This window comes from Dendropsophus ebraccatus, chromosome 14 (genome assembly GCF_027789765.1).
Source record: "Dendropsophus ebraccatus isolate aDenEbr1 chromosome 14, aDenEbr1.pat, whole genome shotgun sequence".
Lineage (NCBI taxonomy): Eukaryota > Metazoa > Chordata > Amphibia > Anura > Hylidae > Dendropsophus > Dendropsophus ebraccatus.
The window spans coordinates 67,246,267-67,268,171 of record NC_091467.1 but is presented as its reverse complement, the minus strand read 5'-3'; the positions used below and the strand labels follow the sequence as shown (position 1 = coordinate 67,268,171).

Sequence of the window (21,905 nt, the reverse complement as noted above, 5' to 3'; positions counted from 1 at the left end):
TATATCACTGTATTGAGCCTTCCTGCAGTAAAGAAGAGTTAATTTATTTTAACTGGACTCAGTGGTTATTCTCTAAGCACCTACACATTGCATCTTCCTTGGGTCATCTCCCCTTTCTGTGGGTGGCGGTACCAATAGTCCGGGTGGGTCACAACTCCACTCCGGACCACGGTGATAAGCGCCCAAGGGATTCCCTCACATCCTGGAAGGTTACTGACCACAGGGGAAAGTGTATAGCTAGCCTATCTAAAATAAAAGCAGGTGTGCCTCCATACCTGTGTGCCCAACTGGCACTGGCGTTCACAACAACCTAACATCAAGCTGAGCTATACTCCGGCCAACCACCACAGAAGTGGGGTCACACATTACCAGCTAGCAAATGACCGGTCCAGCGTACACCACATAATAGTGATACATGGCTGCGTCTAATATGGATACACAGCTATGTGTAACAGTGATACATGGCTACATGTAATAGTGACACATCGCTCTATGTAATAGTGATACATGGCTGCGTGTAACAGTGATACATGGCTACATGTAGTAGTGACACATCGCTCTGTGTAATAGTGATACATCACTGCGTGTAATAGTGATACATCGCTCTATATAATAGTGAAACATCGCTCTACGTAATAGTGAAACATCGCTCTACGTAATAGTGATACATGGCTACGTGTAATAGTGATACATCACTGAGTGTAATAGTGACACATCGCTCTATATAATAGTGAAACATCGCTCTATGTAATAGTGACACATCACTGCGTGTAATAGTGATACATGGCTCTGTGTAATAGTGATACATGGCTATGTGTAATAGTGATACATCACTGAGTGTAATAGTGACACATCGCTCTATATAATAGTGACACATCGCTCTATATAATAGTGAAACATCGCTCTACGTAATAGTGATACATGGCTATGTGTAATAGTGATACATCACTGAGTGTAATAGTGACACATCGCTCTATATAATAGTGAAACATCGCTCTACGTAATAGTGATACATGGCTACGTGTAATAGTGATACATGGTATGTGTAATAGTGATACATCACTGAGTGTAATAGTGATATATAGCTGCGTGTAATAGTGATACATGGCTCTGTGTAATAGTGATACATGGCTCTGTGTAATAGTGATACATGGCTGTGTAATAGTGATACATGGCTCTGTGTAATAGTGATACATGGCTACGTGTAATAGTGATACATGGCTACGTGTAATAGTGATACATGGCTATGAGTAATAGTGACACATGGCTCTGTGTAATAGTGATACATGGCTGTGTAATAGTGATACATGGCTACGTGTAATAGTGATACATGGCTACGTGTAATAGTGATACATGGCTATGAGTAATAGTGATACATGGCTACGTGTAATAGTGATACATGGCTATGAGTAATAGTGACACATGGCTCTGTGTAATAGTGATACATGGCTGTGTGTAATAGTGATACATGGCTACGTGTAATAGTGATACATGGCTACGTGTAATAGTGATACATGGCTATGAGTAATAGTGATACATGGCTACGTGTAATAGTGATACATGGCTATGAGTAATAGTGACACATGGCTCTGTGTAATAGTGATACATGGCTGTGTGTAATAGTGATACATGGCTATGAGTAATAGTGACACATGGCTACGTGTAATAATGATACATCACTGCGTGTAATAGTGATACATGGCTCTATGTAATAGTGATACATGGCTACGTGTAATAGTGATACATGGCTACGTGTAATAGTGATACATGGCTCTATGTAATAGTGATACATGGCTACGTGTAATAGTGATACATGGCTATGAGTAATAGTGATACATGGCTATGTGTAATAGTGATACATGGCTGTGTGTAATAGTGATACATGGCTATGTGTAATAGTGATACATGGCTATGAGTAATAGTGATACATGGCTATGTGTAATAGTGATACATGGCTGTGTGTAATAGTGACACATGGCTACGTGTAATAGTGATACATGGCTGTGTAATAGTGATACATGGCTATGAGTAATAGTGATACATGGCTACGTGTAATAGTGATACATGGCTGTGTAATAGTGATACATGGCTATGAGTAATAGTGACACATGGCTACGTGTAATAGTGATACATGGCTACGTGTAATAGTGATACATGGCTATGAGTAATAGTGATACATGGCTACCTTCACCTTAGGTTGCAGCTAGCACATGCCCCAGCTGTAGAAGGTGCGGTATTATTCTATCCGTGCCACTATGGCGTCACCCCACCCCCCATCCCTGACCTCTTGCACAGAGTATTTAGCAGTCGTGTGCAGTGTTGTTACATCACTGTGGAAAAATTCTTGATTTGGATTGATAATGACCCCCCCAAGACTCACACACACACCCCGACCACAGGCGAGAGGGTTTCCAGATCATTAAAGGGTTTTATAGGCCGTTTCGCAGCGGCGCTTTAACAAATTCATCCTGCAGCGAACTGTCTGTGTGAATGGGGCATCCTGCTAGGTGGGGGAATCAGCGCTGCGGAGAGGAGGAGGAGGAGGGGGAGGAGGGACACTGCGCTTGCCAAAGACACCCCACTGCTTTACCAAAGCTGGGAGCAGATTAATCAGACACTAATTCGATTTGCAACAGCGAAAGGATTTTTTTTTTTTTTTTTCCACAGCTCAGTGTTTAGGAATTCGGCAGGGGCAGCCATAGAGAAAGGAGAGGGGGCAAATTAGCATAGACCCCCATTTCCAAATGATTCCGCCTGATCCAGCGCTTGTTTGTTCTCCTCTCCCCCTGATTATAGTCTGCTCGCCTTGACTGACAGATTGTATGTAAAAAGCCGGGCTGCTTAAGTGTGGAAATAGCACTGACCTGGTAATGAGGGGCTATCAGCCTCTTACAGTGCACTGAAAGGGAGAAGGGCTGAGAAAATGGATTCAAAAAAGGTGTTTGGGTGGTGAGTGCCGCAGAACTTTTCTCTCCCCCCCCCCCCCCCCCCTTTCTTCTTCTTCTTTTCCTCTTGTCCCCGGGCGCTGTTTTCTTTGCCTGCATGTGTGCCGAGGTTTTCAAAGTCTTCCCAGATCCGCTGATAAGACACGGATTTGTGAAGGTGTTTTGAAAGGTCTCCGATCAATCTTCTCCTGGATAGGGGAGAGCACAAAGAGGCTGACTCGGTGACAAAAATAAAAAGAGAAACTCTAATCCGGCAACACTTTCTGTTTACGCCTCAATTCAGCCGCGTTAACCCCTCGTGTGCTGACAAGGAGGCGAAAGGAAAGAGGGAGAGAAAAGCTTGTTATTCTATCATAGAATAGAGAATGTCAGCGTGTCACTATCCTGTACCCCGTGTCACTCTCCTGTACCCCAAGTGTCAGCGTGTCACTATCCTGTACCCTGTGTCACTATCCTGTACCCTGTGTCACTATCCTGTACCCCAAGTGTCACTATCCTGTACCCCAAGTGTCAGCGTGTCACTATCCTGTACCCTGTGTCAGTGTGTCACTATCCTGTACCCCAAGTGTCAGCGTGTCACTATCCTGTACCCCGTGTCAATATCCTGTACCCCAAGTGTCAGCGTGTCCCTATCCTGTACCCCAAGTGTCACTATCCTGTACCCCAAGTGTCAGTGTAACTATCCTGTACCCCAAGTGTCACTATCCTATACCCTAACTGTCACTATCCTGTACCCAAAGTGTCAGCGTGTCACTATCCTGTCCCCAAGTGTCACTATCCTGTACCCCAAGTGTCACTATCCTGTACCCCAAGTGTCACTATCCTGTACCCCAAGTGTCACTATCCTGTACCCCAAGTGTCAGTGTAACTATCCTGTACCCCAAGTGTCACTATCCTGTACCCCAAGTGTCACTATCCTGTACCCCAAGTGTCACTATCCTGTACCCCAAGTGTCACTATCCTATACCCAAAGTGTCACTATCCTATACCATAACTGTCATTATCCTGTACCCAAAGTGTCAGCGTGTCACTATCCTGTACCCCAAGTGTCACTATCCTGTACCCCAAGTGTCACTATCCTGTACCCCAAGTGTCACTATCCTGTACCCCAAGTGTCACTATCCTGTACCCCAAGTGTGAGCGTGTCCCTATCCTGCACCCTGAGTGTGAGTGCAACTATCCTGTACCCCGAGTGTCAGTGTAACTATCCTGTACCCCAAGTGTCAGTGTGTCCTTATACCATTGTATATTTCTTTCCAGTACCCAGTTTGATCAGCTTTGTACCTACATGAGCATCCGCAGTAGTTGGTGAACTGTAGCACTATGGGAAGCCATGATAACCACTCACACAAACGGCCAAATAAAGTAGATTCTCACTATTCCTTGTGGTCATTGAGTTTAACTAATCTGTGAATATGAAAAATCTTATATTCTTTATCATTTTTATCCATTGACTTTCAATCCTTTCCCTTCTCTGGGGTGTGACTGGCGGGAGACAGTGACAATGCCTCGGTAACATTCTAGGCTATCATTCCATTATTTGCATAATCTGCTCCTTTATCTGCACTGATTAGTTAGGATATAATGCCCCTCTCCCCCCTCCCCCCCTTTTTTAATTTTGCTTTTCCCCCGTTTATAATAATGATTGTGTTGCTTCCATTGAAAACCCAAAATTCCCAGATAAAACGTCATCAATGTATCGGTTCCTAAATTTCTATAGAAACATAATGGAAGGCAAAGGCATGGCGGGGGGCTTTTGAGAGTGGTGATTATTCGGCTCTGTAAAGCCATTAGATGTATGAGTCACGTATGACAGGAAGGATTCCGGAAACAAAAATGCAAAAATGTGGGACTGGAATTTCTTGGGCTCGCCTTCCATCCACACTGAGCTATTACAGGCTGCATCATATACTTTGTTACTATTGCTGTACATACAGGACAAAGCAATAGGAGCTAATAGATTATTTGAAGAAGTAGACCTTATAAAAATAAAATTAAATAAAAAAAATATATAAATAAAGTTACAATCTACATTTATATGCAATTTTTGATACTATTTATTAGGATCTTTGAATTTCCATCAGCCTGGTGGAAAACATAAATAAACCCTATATATCTGTCTTATACCAGAAATTCTATATATATATATATATATATATATATATATATATATATATTATATATAAATAAAATTAATTATATTTTTATTTTTTTTTTACAACTCAGGGCCCTATTACACGTAGCAATAATCATCTGATCATCGGCTGATCTTTGGTTTAGGTTTGGACCTAAAATCATCGGGCGTCGACACTTAGCACATTGCAAAGTGTAATAGCGATGCGGTGGTCCCATCCTGTGACTGGCTGGGCGGCCTGTCAGCTGACAGACCATTCAGATGCTACTGCCGCCAGGACTAGGACGCTGCGGAGCACAGGAGTATCAATGGGAGCCGGGGAGTGGCAAGGTATCAGGTGTTTGGGCAAGGGCTGCATGGATATCGCTAATGATGTCCATGCAGCCCTTGCTGCCCGATTATTGGGCCGTCTAATAGGTCCAGTAACAAGCACTGATCTAGCAGATCGGCGCTTGTGTACTAAAATTATCGGGCCGTAGTCGGCCCCTGTAATAGAACCCTCAGACTAAAGACCCCTTTTAAGACTTGCGGAGAGTTCCTCTTTAATCCTTTTCTCCCTCAACCCCCTACATCATCTGTGGAGGGAAAGTCGGGAGGCCCCTATATACACTAGTTGGGTGGTCTTGCCAAAATTGGCAAGTTTGGCCAACTTTTTTTCTAATGTTTTGGGATTCTTAAAGGGGTTATCCAGCACTACAAAAACATGGCTGCTTTCTTCCAGAGACAGCCCCACTCTTGTCTCCAGTGTGGGTGGGGTTTTTCTGCTCAGTTCCATTGAAGTGAATGGAGCTTAATTGCAAACCGCACCTGAACTGGAGTTGTCTCTAAAAGAAAGTGGCCATGTTTTTGTTGCACTGGATAACCCCTGGCCCTACACATTCAATGGAAGTAATGTTATTATAGTAAAATTTATGAAACGGGACAACATTTTATTTTACACTTTTTCTTTATTTTTATCACATTGATTTATACAAATTTACCAAGAAAAAGGTTTGTATGATGAACACAGTCGAAGGGAATAGCAGATATTTTAGCTGACTATTGATGTAGTTTATTATAGAGCGGAGTGAGTGGTCTTCTGCTTTGCTTAGTAGACATACCCTGATGAGAGTTCGGAGATCTGGAAACATGTTAGTAGTGGTCACAATTATGTCAGGAATTTGCACGTCTATTTTCCCCAGGTAGACAAGCTGAGAGAGTACAAATATCTGTGAGCGATAGAGACTCTCCCAGGACTGACACATCTTACAGCCTCTGGTAGAACATACCATACAGAATCCACACACTATGGACACTCCTACAATACTCCTAAAAGCTTGCCTTTTTTTTCTTTAAAGGAAACCTGTCATTACTTTCTTGCCTGAACCATAAGTCAATGAGGGCGTCCCAGCAGCTTATACCCTGCTATCCCTATATAATACGGCTCTCCTTGTTTGGGTGCAGGGAGAGATTGATCAGTGGTCCTAAGGACCTACAATGTGACCTATAGACGGATGAGCGTCCTACACTGTGACCTATAGATGGACGGGCGTCCTACACTGTGACCTATAGATGGACGGGCGTCCTACACTGTGACCTATAGATGGACGGGCGTCCTACACTGTGACCTATAGATGGACGGGCGTCCTACACTGTGTCCTATAGAGGGACGGGCGTCCTACACTGTGTCCTATAGAGGGATGGGCGTCCTACACTGTGTCCTATAGATGGATGGGTGTCCTACACTGTGTCCTATAGATGGACAGGCTTCCTACACTGTGTCCTATAGATGGATGGGTGTCCTACACTGTGTCCTATAGATGGACAGGCTTCCTACACTGTGTCCTATAGAGGGATGGGCGTCCTACACTGTGTCCTATAGATGGACGGGCGTCCTACACTGTGTCCTATAGAGGGATGGGCGTCCTACACTGTGTCCTATAGAGGGATGGGCGTCCTACACTGTGTCCTATAGAGGGACAGGCTTCCTACACTGTGACCTATAGAGGGATGGGCGTTCTACACTGTGTCCTATAGAGGGACAGGCTTCCTACACTCTGTCCTATAGATGGACAGGCTTCCTACACTGTGTCCTATAGACGCACAGGCTTCCTACACTGTGTCCTATAGATGGACAGTCACAATCTAGCGGAGTTTTCATTCTGTTCGGCTTGTAGCGGTGCCATCGGTGTTGCCAGTGTAGTCAGGGAGACCGGCTGCAGGGACATTCATTTCCTAGCAACTGTTTTTCACTGATACACAGGTAATGGAATTGCTGTATATCCATCTCATCAGGTGCCGTGCACATGTATAGAAGTATACATTGCTATATATGTTTTGTTAACTAATTCTTTCCCAATAACATTGAACCCTATGAGAAGGTCAAGATGCTTCACTGACCATGAGTTTTTGTTTTTTTTTAAACATATGTTTATTGTTTTCATATGCATTGACAAGAATCCATAACATCTCAAATGTCACATAGGCATGACAAACAGAACAATAGATCAGTACATTGAGATAATGCGTCCGACCCTACCCATCTCCATATACAAGAAAGAGGAAGGCTAGTCGTGGGTCTGACAAGGATTGGTAATGGATAGGTGTCAGTAAGTCTAAACAGAAAAACCAGCAGAAGATGGAAATACAAATAAGGAACAAAAACCCCAACTGAAAAGCCCTCCCTAGAAATTGGTTTAAACATGTCCCCAACAGAGTATGACCAAAGCATTGGGGCGGATTAACTTTTGCAGATGCACCAGAATTCTAGTCCCAGTTGCACCAAGGAATTCAGCTTAAATGATTTGCACAAGATTTATAATGTGTTTTAGAAACATTGAGGAATTTTTGGGCCTCGTCTGATAAGGGGCGTGGCTTCACTAGAAATGGGGCGTGGTCTAAATGCACCAACATTTTGGTGAATGATTATGGCGTAAAGTAATTCAACTGATGGTCTAAACCAGGGATGGAAAACTCCGGTCCACCAGCTGTTGCAAAACTACAATTCCCATCTTGCCTGGACAACCAAAGGCCACTGTGATAAATCTGGTGCACTTAAAGACTGTGTATATTATAAAGTATTAGTAAATCCCTACCCCACATTGCCTTTAAAAAAAATTTTTTTACCCCCTAAAATTTTGAGCCACAAGAAGTCTTGCTTTCAATAAATTTGCTATTCACTCTCTGTCGTTAGGCTCAATCTGTCTTTAGTAACAGAGACACCAAGACAGAACACAGGAAGTGGGGTAATGCTTATTTCAGATTCCCAGTAATCTGTTCATACAGCCAGTGTCTCAGCTCCAAAGTGATTACTGATTTCTTTACTATTCTTGTGACCAGCAGCTTCTTGGGTAGTGAGTTACACTGAACTACACTTGTGTGTGTGCTATGTCTTATGAGTGTGCGTGTTAGAAACGCTTTTCACTTGCTGAAATAAACAGAATGCAGTTTGTCTTCTGTATCATCTGAATAAAGATAGCTCTATCCAGAATGCCCAGAGCCAGTGTTAGCAAGTATAACACATACACTCCTGTGTGGGCTATATCATAGGCAGTATAGTGGCAGGAAGTACACCACAGGGCAGTGCTGGCAGAGAGGGTCACACTGAAATCTATGCCTCAGGGGAGACAAAAACATTAACTGAGTGAGTTCATTTTTGTTACAGGGACTCTGGTACACTTTAAAGGGGGTTTGTGGGTAAAACTAAGGTACCTGACACCCCTGCTGATCAGCTGTCCAGCGCCCATACTTCACAGTTAAAGGGACTGGAAGCACTTTGTCTCCATTCACTGTGTAGTGGCCGCACCTGGTTACAGGTCAGCCGATGTTCACTTGAAGTGTCACCAGGATACAACCGCTTTTGACCCTGCCCAGTTGGCAATGAACAGCTGATCGGTAAGGGCTTCATGCTGATCAGTGACCGATGAGCTATCCGGTGGACCCCTGATATGGGCAGATTCACTATTGCAGTGGCTGTCCTGTGAAGTCTCTGGGTATGTGCGCAGTCCATTCCCCCAGCTCCCCGCTACTTCAGGTACTGTACAGGATAGACATCTGTCCTATATTTCTTTAGTCTCTAGCAGGGTGGGCTCTTCTCTTACTACCAGACCCTTTCTTTTGGGACATCTCTCACACCATGCACTTTCTTCACAACCTGTCATCACCACCATTTCATATCACTTCATTCACTGTCAAGACAGACCTTGTCTAAAATCCCTTCAGCCAGACAGTCTCATAGCAAGAAACGTCCCCCATGCCTCCAGCCTCTGTCATGATTGACACCTCCTCATATCCATGCAGGAAATGCACAACTTCACCCTGTAGCAGTATACAGCAGGCAGAGCTCTGCTGACACTATGAAGACCGGCAGCCTCTCTCCATCCAGCCTCCACTAACACAGCCTTAGTCCATGCAGCCTCAGCCTCTTACGCCTATGGCCTCTACTAAGACAGTTACAGCTCCTGGTAAGACGCGCACAGTCCTGCAATCTCTGCTAAGACACATGCAGTCATATGCAACAGGTTCCCGTGCCTCCTCAGCCTCCGAGACGTACAGTGCTGCCTCTTATCCTAGTTAACTCTTTCTTAGAAAATGTCACATCCTTCATCCCTTACGTCTTTCTTCTAATTCTTTCGTTTAACCCCCAAGACTCTCTCAGTCCTTGCTCGCCTCTCCCATCACCTTTCTTCTCGGTTTCTTTGCAAAATGCAGCTGACCTGTTATTTTTGGTGCTCACCTTATCTGCAGGCTCTCCCTGTCCCCTTCTGTCTCACACTTTCCCTTGGCTAAGGCAAGCCTCCCTTTACTCCACTCCCTGCCTCTATCCTCCAGCCTCCCCCCTTCTCTTTTTTCACCTCCTCTCCCCTCCTCTTCTTCTTCTGCATGTGAATCAGTTGCTCGCAGCCTCCCCTGCCCAATGTTCTTCTACCAGTGGGTGTCGTTGTAATTCCCCCTAATGCAATGTCATTCCTTGAGATGACCTCAAGCCAAACAGTCTGAGAGCTTCATTCACTTTCTATAGCAAGACAGGGAAAGACAGTCACCAAAAACTTCTCATCTGTGCAGAAGGATGTGAGGATTCACTCTGCAGATTGGCTGACTCTTCTCACCATCCTCACCAGTCTCCAAAGCTCAACCACCCCATGCTGCACAGCCTGCCTAGAGCCGCCACCAAACTTTCTCAATTTCCTTTTTTTTTTTTTTTGTATAGCGCGACTTTCACTTTTTGAACTTTTTTTTTTTACCCCCAATTTGCACCGTCTCTAATTTTATTGTAAGGTAGTGCATTTTTTTTCTATACTTACTTTTTATTTGCAGAATGCTAGGTAAGAATTTTCACTTTAGCAAAAGAAGGTGTAAAACTTCCTCTAAAGTCCTCCGATAGATACAGCTTGTGTTTCCATACCTATTTTTTTTCTAATTTAGTCTTTTTTTTTTATTGGACAGGACTTTTATGTTGTCATTTAGTCTTGTTTTATATCACACTCACTTTTGCAGATAAAAACTTTTGCAGGATGTCTTTGAAATGGTAACTTTTTTTTTTTCTTCTTTTGGATCCTTTCTGCTAAATGATGTCATCTCTGTTTGATTTTGGTTGCTAGTGTATTTCAGCTATTTTTACCATCTGTTTTTAGTAACTCCTAGGTGACTAAAATATTTTATATTATTATTTTTCTTTTTTTCCCCCTTCCTTCTTTCTGTGTTTGCCTTCATTTTTGCTAGGAGTACAGGCCAGTGGAAGGATCTGTGGTCAAGGCAGGGTTAAGCTGACTCGAAGATGATGCTGAAAGGGCAGTTTTTGCTGTTGGTGCTAGTTTCTTTGTCCTGTACCGCTCAAGAAAGTAGAGGAGGATATGGGATGAATATGTTTTCCATCCAGACGTCGCAGCCTGATCCGTGCTACGATGAGAACGGGAATCCTAGGAGATGTATCCCGGACTTTGTAAACTCTGCTTTTGGGAAGGAAGTCAAAGTGTCAAGCACCTGCGGGAAGAACCCATCAAGGTATTGTGTGGTGACGGAGAAAGGGGAGGATAGATTCAGGAACTGTCATTTTTGCAATGCCTCGGACCCTAAAAAAGCTCATCCACCCTCCTTTTTGACTGATCTCAACAACCCCCACAACCTTACCTGCTGGCAGTCGGAGAACTATATTCAATATCCTCAGAATGTCACTCTAACCCTGTCACTAGGGAAGAAGTTCGAGGTGACTTATGTGAGTCTCCAATTTTGTTCTCCAAGACCGGAATCCATGGCTATCTTCAAGTCTATGGACTATGGGAAATCTTGGGTACCATTTCAGTTCTATTCAACCCAATGTCGAAAAATGTACAACAAACCCAATAAAGCGGTCATTACCAAACAGAATGAGCAAGAGGCTATCTGCACAGACTCTCACACAGATATGCACCCTCTCTCTGGAGGCTTGATAGCCTTCAGCACCTTGGATGGTAGACCCTCTGCACATGACTTTGACAACTCCCCGGTCCTTCAAGACTGGGTGACAGCCACGGACATCAAGGTAGTGTTTAGCCGTCTTCACACTTTTGGGGATGAGAATGAAGACGACTCAGAATTGGCCAGAGACTCTTATTTTTATGCCGTTTCCGACCTTCAAGTTGGGGGTCGGTGTAAGTGCAACGGACATGCCTCGAGATGCGTCAAAGACAGAGACGACAACCTGGTGTGCGACTGCAAACACAACACTGCTGGACCTGAATGTGACCGCTGCAAACCTTTCCACTACGACAGACCTTGGCAGCGAGCAACGGCGAGAGAGGCCAATGAGTGTGTGGGTGAGTAGACACAACTTGTAGTTCACTCAGTCGAGTTGTAGGGACAGCCAGAGAGAACGGAGAGTGGTATTAGCCAAGGGACAAGATGGTGTTATCTACTCACAAGTGCAATCTCTGTCGCCTCTTCTCTTTGTGTCATGGAATTCCATAGGCTTGGATACAGAAAGGGCTGTGACAGTCCGTGTTGACCTTTTTGTGTCTTTGTCGAATAGTTGGCCTTTGCAGCTGGCCATGCTTTTGTGACTTGAACAAAGTGCGTATTAATGGTTATTGCCTATACATTGACTCATAGATTAAACAGCCCTGAGCAATTTAGACACATGACAAAGAACTAATATTTGCTCCTATATCTGATTGTTAACCTGAAGGAAAAAAAAGTCAGAAGTTACAGTAAAACTTTAGACCTCTTCTCATGTTATGGTGATACTCTTCTCCCGTCTTATCTAGTCTTTGCAGCTTCGGATAAATTAAGTTTCATTGAATGTCTTCCATTGAATTTCCCGGTGATGTCACAGTGAATCTTTATCCCTGTCAACACGCGACTGATTCAGAATTTGGCCCAAACTGGCTCTTAAAACACCGCCCGGACGGCTGAAATTTCCCCTGGAATGGCTCCATGGTTAGTTAATTAGTTAATGAGCCCGGGGAGAAAATTGCTGTGCAAGCGATACCTTTTATTGCCTGAGTGAGTTGGGTTATATTGCAGAAAAGACAACACAGGGGAAAGGTATAACGTCCCGGGCTATGACGAAGGCGCCAGGCTATGATGTCATATTACTGTGGAGAGAGGAACATTACTGCAGTGCAGGAAATAGTCAGTTTCTTATTAATTTGCAGACCAGATAAAATATAAATAGATTTTAGATAGATAGGTGAACAGATATGGAAGGGACAGATAGATAGATAGATAGATAGATAGATAGATAGATAGATAGATAGATAGAGATAGATAGATAGATAGATGATCTATCTTCTATCTATCTATCTATCTATCTATCTATCTATCTATCTATCTATCTATCTATCTATCTATCTATCTCCTATCTATCTATCTATCTATCTATCTATCTATCTATCTATCTATCATCCATCTCCCTTCTTCTCTATCTAGTTATTTTTCTCTCTGTCTAGGTCTGTAATGTAACTTTATACCTGATGGGTTTTGTTAACCCTTCATATATCACCTCTGGGTTCACACACAGCATTTTAATCCGTATTTTTGGCCAAAATCAATAGCAGATACACACAAAAAAAAAGTACAAATCTTTCCATTATAGCTTTGTTCCTGGCTTTGGCTAAAAATACTGACCAAAATACTAGGTGTGAACCTGTGCTTACACTGATTAAAATGATGACACATTTCAAATAAAGAAAGTGACTTAAAAATATGAATTTACATTACTAGAACATTTCAATTCAAAAAGAAAATTAGGAAAAAAGTTTAAAGAAAAAAATGTCTTCCTGGAATATTAGATAACTAAATCACGTAGCTGTTATCGTTTCCAAAGACCTAAAACCCAGCGGGAGAACCGTCATCTTCTAAGATCAGAAGAGAATAAAGTGTCGCGTAGCGATATATCGATCCTAAGTCACAGTTATTCAGAATTGACCGTCATCGCTTCTTTCTCCACTCATTTTCTGCTTTTTATGCACTTGCACCATAATTTAATTTTGGGAGGAGTCCTTTTATTTTTTGTTAAACTTAGTATTTTTTATTTTATTTTATTTAACACCATATATAATTTATACAAGATAGAGTAGACACATTCACCAGAAGGCAGAATGGGCTAGACCTCAGGTTCTTGGAGATACGTTGCAGTTTTTGGAGCAGCTTTTTATTTAGGTTTTTTTTTTTTCTTTTTTTGTTTCTTTTTTTTAGTCAAAGCCAGAAGTCCAAAGAGTAGATTTAGAACTAATAGGAAATATAAGAGAAGGACATATACTTCTCCTTTCTGCTGGACACACTATTTGGCTTTGTTTTTAAAAAACTGCATCAGAAACTGCAGTGTGTGAAAGCCGCCTTACAGAGGAAGCGGTGGAAATAAATATATTCTGTTATATTAGTGTATGAATTCTTAGTAGTGTTATTATGCGGATTTGTATCAGAGGATAATGGCCTGGGATGTGGCTCAATTGTAGCAGATTTTATATATATATATATATTTATATATATATATATATATATATATATATATATATATATATATATATATATATATATATATACTATAGCTATACAAATATATACGTCTGTGTGTATGATATGTGTTTGTTTGATCTGATGCCCAAAAAAATCAATAGCAGACCCCTTGAAGTGTGCATGGCGTTCAGCGCTCGGGATATTACCAGCCGTAATGCTTTCCATATTTTAATATTCCGTTCACACTTTCTTTGGGGTTGACATGTTCTCTTTTCTTTAAAAATAAAACAATCACGCACACATATATACTGTATACATTTTTTGTAATTCCAAAGCCAAACTATTCTCCTTGTGATCTGTATATTTCTCCGCTTCACATTTCATTCTATTATTATTATTATTATCCTTTAGCGAATTGCATCTTGTATTATCCACCTGCAAACCATTAAAGCGCGGCTATCACTAATGACCTAATTGTTCGGTAAATCTGCTCAGTGATTTGTCCCATCTGATAATCACTACCACATCTGTGTATGGAGAGGAGCAGGCAGACAGTAACAGGGCCAGGGAAGCACTGAAACCCGAGTGGTTGGGGTTCGTGGATCCGGGTGCAGGTTTGTGCCCTGTAGTTTGGGCTAGGTCACATGGTACCGGGCCATGTGACCTTAGCGCATCTCGATTATGGTATCATTATTCATATATGTTGCATTACATAGATCTATTACTCCCGTTTGATAAAAATCCAAAGATCCCAGATCTGAGGGTAGAAATCACAGAGCTTCGGTTGGCGTGAATGTACGGCACGTGATGCATTCTTTAATGCTTCAATTTGTTCCTATCAACAAGTAGGGGAAAAAAAACAACAACAGAGAATGAGTTTTTGCCTGCGTTCACCTCCTCCCCTGCTCCGACACGAGAAGAGGAAAAGACATGTACAGTACATAAAAGTTTATGGACGTCTTTCTTTGCTGTCCCACAGGCCATTAGATCTTACAGTGTCCATAAAATATTTATAGGGAACGGTTATTTTAAAAGATGGTAGGAAATGCGCTCACGTTTACCGCTTTGTCACCCCGACTTCTTACAGCGAAACATAAAGAAAATTGACATCTGCATAAAGTGATATATTTATTGTGTTTTTTTCTAGATTGTCCATGACTAGGCAGTGTATCTCAGACCAACAAGTATATATATCCTCCTATATCACCCTGTCCCCCCTATCTACTCATAACAGCACAGCGCTGCACCTAGATAGGGATAAACTGGTGCAATGCTCTGCAGCCGTGTCACTTAGCTGAGGGACTGAGAGAGTAGTTTGTCTCCTTAAGGAGACTGGCAAACCACCATATGAAGACTTAGGGCCTATTACACGGGACGATTATCGTTTGAAAAATCGTTAGATTGTTTGGATGTGAATGATAATCATTTAGTGTAATAGCAGACAACGATTAAACGACCAACGAGAAATCGTTAGTCGTTTGATAGAATTAGGACCTATTTTTATCAGTGATCGTTCGCATGGAATAAGACATCGTTCAGTCGTTCGCAGTAGCGACTAACGCAATAGCTACGACAAGACGACCGCAAGAACGATCATAAGTAACGATCATCGTTCCGTGTAATTTGGTGAACGATTTCAGGTCGTTCGCCATAGTGGTCATTTGAGATTGTTAATCGTTGGTCGTCGAAAAATCGCTTCGTGTAATAGTACCCTTAGACTATGCAATGCTTCATGGGAAAAAATATGCAAAGTAGCTCTTCTTGCAGAGCAAAGGGTGGGACAGTAGGTTATTGCCATGCCATGGGCTACGTACGGAGGGTGACTCTCCGCATTTGAACACTAACATGCAGATAAATGCAAAGCATCACCGATATAGTAAGTTGCATTCAGACAACTAAATGCAATAGCATCAGATGCTGCAATAAGGCGAAATGTTATTTGCTAGTTAGGTGTTAATGGAGTTGTTTGTTCCCCTCCCACTTTTCCTGACACGTTTTAATAGTTTTAATAGTTGTCATTGCATTTATTGCATAATCTGCGATAGGCTCCTCTACCACATCTCCGTTGTACAGGAACATCTTTCTTCTTAACTCTGTTTCCTTTAGTTTCACAATGATTCCTCATCTGGCAGATTCATTCACAGTGTTGAGGGAAGAACAGACGGCTGCTGTCAGCTTCATTGAGAACAAGTGGTATAGAACAGCAGTGAATAAACAGCAATCTCATCTGTCACAGATAGAACTGACTGATCCTCCCAGCTCAGCTAAATCCAGGGTAAGGCAGGAGATGAGGCTGGGGAGTATGTTTCTTACCCATCATGGTTAAATCTTAAAGGGACCACTCACTTTCGTGTCCCCATCCGGATGATAAAGTGAACTTATAGTCCTACTCTATCACCCGCAGGACTGCAGAGTAAACATTATACCAAGCCTCACCAGGCAGGCCAGACAGATATATGGGTGGCTGTCCAATATGGAGGACAACGTATTCGGGGTGGTGCGGAGAAATAAGAGTAATGACAAAGCCATTGAAAAGCACCGGTCAGGGGATGGATACTAGATACAGAGGTAAAACTATCCAGAACAGAGTGTTCTCAAGAACGGGAAGAGAACTATGGAGGGCACGAGAGACCCCATGACAACTCTGAAGGAGATACAGATATTCATTGCTGCCAAGGTTGGACAGGCGAGAGGAAAAATAACTCTTCTCGGTAGCATCTTCTTGGGGTTGCGTGAACGCAGCAGAAGAAATAGAAGTCCCAGAGGAAAACCTGCTGCGGTCTGCAGGAGAACTTCATCTCGGGAATCAATCCAGCAAGTCAATAACCCGAAGCGTGAGGACAAAAATATCCAGAAGAAGACTTTAAAACAACATTAAGAAGTGGACAACTAGTGTCCCAGCCTCAACATCATAGCTGCCCCTACACGGACGAGGGGCGTGAATAGTGGTCTGTTCTCATCACTTTTATGGAGACTTTACAAGGCTTTTCCACTTTACTGCACCCAAGATGCTTTGCGTTTGATCCAGACAATAAAACATGGAAAATTTCCAAGGGGGTGATAATTGTTGAGCGTATGTTTCATGCATGATCAGTAACTTGCTGTAATATATGCTGTGAATGTCCGCAAAGGGGTTAATTCAGCCCAAATCCTTGGAGGTAACACAGCGGCTGAACGACTCTAAACATCCAGATATTCTCTGGCAGCGAGCCACCAAAGTGGAGGAGCCAAACATACCTCTGCCGAAATGAGGTCTAGGACCATGTCTGGTGCAAAATCTCTGCAGACTGTATGTACCTGAGGCTAGAAATCATTGACAACCCCGGGGGATGACAAATCCCAGCATATTGCCTAAGATCTATCACTGTGTTAGTGAGGGGTGGGCTCTTTCCCACTGCCACCCAGTCTACAAGGGTCTTATATCTGCCACTACTCTAATGTTTGACATGGCTGGTCCAGCTTAGAGGATATAATACGCTGACTGTGCTCTACCATTCAACTTGATGTTCAGGTCAATGAGATTTCTTTCATGTTGATTCAGGCTGTGACTTTGTAGCCCGGGGCGTCTGGCAGAGTTGGACAAGACAGGTGATGTGAGGCTAATGTCAATGGAAGCTTTCCTCCGCTCCTCCGCCGTTAGGACGACATTTCACACATGGACCCCGAGGACATTCGTCGCCTCTCGCCCACGCTCACCGGAGCTACGCTGACCCGTCGCTTCATAGATTCACTTACACTCGGCACAGCTTAGTCATCCATCTGCCCTTTTCTACCACAAATGTTTTCTATGGGTCATGGCACGGACAAAGCTGATATTCGTTGTGACTTTACAGAGCGTGGAGATATAACAAGATAGAGAGCAGATGTAGTCATACAGAGCTGTGGGTATTTTGGGAGAACAAAAAAAAAACCTTTTTTATGGTTCCGGCTAGAGCTATAGGACCACCATGGGAGTTGCAGAGAGGTTGTCACCACTTGAACACCTTGAGCTTTTATTTGTGGTTGAGGGAGGTCTTCACCCTGGAAGCCATAGTTTACGGCTCTCTGATTCATCCACGCACGCATCCAGTGGTCTGCATGGAAAATCTATTCTAGGATGGTGCATGGCCGGGCAGATTGTTCTCACCAGACAATGAAATGGATGTTTTCTGCAGTCCCGGGAACATCTGAGTTCACAGCGGTGAAGTTTTGTGAGGGGCAGCAGGGTGCACACCTGAGCGGGGACCTCACTGAGTCACAAAGGGCCTTTATGTAACCACATGTCAGTGTATAACACAGCCGCTCCGGGAAAATCTTTTATGTTCACTTTTCTCTGTTGACACAGCCCAGATGTTCATTTGATGATATTATAATACAGTAATAATCTATAATCTCTTCATCTCTCCTACAAAATGAACACTTCTCCGGTGCTAAATATTGTCCCGATGATATCTAAAGGAGAAGGAAAGCATGTTCTGCGTTCGATCCCAGGTTATTACACAGCGTGGGCTCCAGTCCACCTGCAACATGGGCTCGAAAGGCAGCAAATATCAAATTCAGATTCCTCACTTCCAGGACAATCAACTTTTTCCCTATCCACAGGATAGGAGAAAATAGAAGATCGCAGGATGTCCGACCTCTGTACCCCCACCCCGCCGATCCCTGTATTGGGCCCCCCTCTTCTGTATTATGAACAGAGCCGCGGGTACCCACGACTTTATTCATTCCTATGTAGGCATGGAAAGAGATGAGTTCGCGGGAAGAACGCTGTACTCAGCTCTTTCCATTGGCTCCATAGCAATGAATAGAGCTGTCACGTGTCATATTCGCGACTCTATTGATAATACAGAAGCCGGGGACCTGATATGGAGACCGGCAGGGGGGTACAGAGGTCAGACCCCCCGCAATCTCCTACTCTTCCCCTATCCTGTGTTAATTTTTCCTGGAATAGTTGGGGGAAGCACAAGCTACTAATATATTGGTCAATACTGGACTAGACCTTCACTAGTTCATTGATGTGCACCATGTATGAGATCTGGGCCACCATATGATTGAAAATCAAACAAAACAAAGTGTGAACAAGGTCTATCACTGCGAGGTTATTCACATCGGGTTCTGATGAGGACCAACAAAACTATTGTTGAAGTAGAAATAAATGTCTGTATAATCCAGGGATGGGGAACCCTTAGCCCTCCTGCTGTGGCAAACAGTTCCCATCATGCCTGGGCAGCCGAAGCTAAAGCTTTCCAGGGAAGTTTCCCGATCCTGGTATAATTGTAGGTGCTTTTGGAGGAGTTGCCATTTTCTTCGTTCTTTTATCGCTTTCCTATACTTTGGCCCTTATTTGTCAGCCGGACCCATAGACAAGGCCGTAAATGTAAACCAGCTGCTGGCCATACGTTTTCATGCCCCGGGATTAAGCCAGGATCTTCATATTTTCCACTTAACCCTTGTGCAGCCTGGGGGGGCATTACCTGAATGTTTCAGGGGTCATACGGTGACTTTGCTTGCTGGAGACTTGTGCACATGTGTTCGTATACGATCTGGTTAACATATGAAGAAGTCTGGAATTTCTTCCACAACGCCTACCATGGGCAGCATAGGTAAAATGCGAGATTCCATTACAGAATTACGTCTGTCTCTTTTTGTGTTAGTGATTCCAGGTCTCTCGCTGCCTGCGGGTGGGGCAGCACCTGCCTCCATTATGTTGTATTGTTAGCCATGTCGTGCAGCATTTGTTCTCTTTGTCATTTGCCAGGCAGCTGAATCTGAACATAAAAGACCACGTCGTTGAATTCTTAAGTTGGCTATAGAAGAGGCCCCGCCATTGGCCATATCAACACTTTCACAACAGTGTTCCTGAACCTTCGGCTCTCCAACTAATACAAAACAACAACTCTAATCATACCAGCTGATTGTATCTCCTTCTAGCCTACCCAACCAAGTATGTTAGCCTACCCACAAACATGGTACAACCAAGGGTAAACCATTGCCTCTCCACTGGGTTATGCCTATACCTGTCCTTCGACTGTAAGGCTGCATTTACACGTCCCGTAAAATTGTCCATGGTTGCGGATCCGCAACCACGGCCAATTTTAGGAACCATTTAAGTGAATGCAGCCATTCGCACAATCCATGCCACCACCCCCACCGCGAAAAAATAGGACATGTCCTAGTGCGGATTGTGGCACAGATCCCCCCCGCGCCGCTCGGCAGCAGAGATGACAGGACCACAGAAGACAACTACTCGCGCTCCTGTCATCTCTGCTGCCAGGCAGCGGGGGGACTGCACTTTGGGGGATCCATGCCTCGGATTTGAGGGATCCAGGATCCTTCTCCAGTCATCGCAGCATAGATCGTGTGAATGAGGCCTTAGATTAGGAAGAACTTTGTGTGACAATCATTGGAAGGAGTTATGGCAAATGAGGATGAATCCGTCACCGACACCTTCCCGGCAGTTCTTGACAATATGAATTGTCACGATACATTAATAGCTGTGCCTGTTTCTGCCAGTCTCTCTCCATTATCCCTGGTATAGACTCTCTCGATACTTTAAGAGTTAACAGACCAGAGTACATACCGTAACTATCAAAAGCACCAATCTTTCCACAGAGCATTTCCGGAGACACTTAGAAGTCAAGTGGTCGATATTCCGGATTCAAGTCCCAGCATCTTCAATAAGAAGGATTTGGGTGCCCCCCCTCCCCCCTTTCCTCGCTGCCTCTCCCCCACGTCCTCGTAAATATGTATCCTAACTTTGGAAGAGGCGGCAGACAAAAGGAAGGAGAAACAAAAGACTAAAAAAGCTACCCGAGAAATATGTCAAATATGTCTTCAGAGACCCAGTCCAAGGCAATTAGTTTTCCCCTCAAATCAGATTAACCTGTACAAGGCAGCCGGCGACTGGTGCCAAACCCCACTTCCTGCTTTCCCAAGAGTTTGGCATGTGGCGGGGAGAGACTTGTGTTGTCAACAATTTTACGAAACGCTCTGAACCCTGCGAGTCGGGTGATGGGGAGGAGGGAAGAGTCTCTCCAGAGCACCTCAGAAACTAACGTGAAATGTAAATAGCTGCAGAATACGCCAGCGCCAAATAAACTCTATTAGCTGTGTGGTCGCTCAGTTCCCGCCTCGACCCCATAATACATCCAGGATGTACACAGTACAGAATTGCCCTCCAAAGTGTGCACCCCTTAGGAGCTGGCACTTGTGGGGAGGAGTCACCCCATGCAGGTTAGCTCCACCCATGAGGAACAGGGATAGGGCCCACCTATGCTGAACAGTAAGGGATTTACTCTATGGTATATTTCATTGTACAGATAACTTGAAGGAGTCAGTGCATCAGAATAAGGGACCAATGCAAATTTATTGATTTTTTTATTCTTTTTTTATACCCAAAGGTTGAAATCCAGTCGGGCTGTATTCTTTTCATAGCTGAGGGTTTGTTACAATTGTTACTGTCCTGGAATAGACTCCAGACTGGTACATGAATCTGCTTTGTGTTACAATTAGAGTTGAGGGAACTTTCAGCATGTTCTGGTTCGTCCGAGTGTGCAGCGTTTGTAGATGTTGGATGGAGCTCTAGGGAGTCCTGGATAGTCCTGCTGATAGTTCTAGTGCAGTGCTCACAGAGCATTGTAGAGACCAGGCATTAACCATTGATACCTTCAGTGAGTAGATGAAGCCCGACTGCTGACTGTGCAGGGAAAATGAGGGGAGATAAAGGACCATGTCAGCTTATCCTGTGTAATAGGGACCATAGAAGTTTCCTTTCTTGCTAACTTAAGGCCCTATTACACCAAGCGATTATAGGCCGTATTCTGTCGTTACGACCGATAATCGATTGGTGTAATAGCTACTGTTAAAAGGCAACGATCAGCCGTCATGCACAATGTTGCAAACCTTTTTAACGATAACAACGGTCTGCTGACCGT

The 21,905-nt window shown here is 43.6% G+C and overlaps 1 protein-coding gene across 5 annotated transcripts in view; it reads left to right on the top strand.

Annotated features, from left to right (window-relative positions):
• Nucleotides 1-21,905, top strand: part of NTN1 (netrin 1) — an 80,956-nt gene that overhangs the window by 20,668 nt on the left and 38,383 nt on the right. Inside the window, exons 1-2 of one of the 5 annotated variants that reach the window (XM_069953464.1) lie at nucleotides 9,412-9,521; nucleotides 10,780-11,852. In XM_069953464.1, coding sequence (XP_069809565.1) covers nucleotides 10,835-11,852 — 1,018 coding nt within the window. In that variant the 5' untranslated portion in view covers nucleotides 9,412-9,521; nucleotides 10,780-10,834. Of the gene's footprint in view, nucleotides 1-9,411; nucleotides 9,522-10,066; nucleotides 11,853-21,905 lie in introns of those variants that run through there. The other 4 variants (XM_069953465.1, XM_069953463.1, XM_069953461.1 and 1 more) reach the window with 4 other exon arrangements.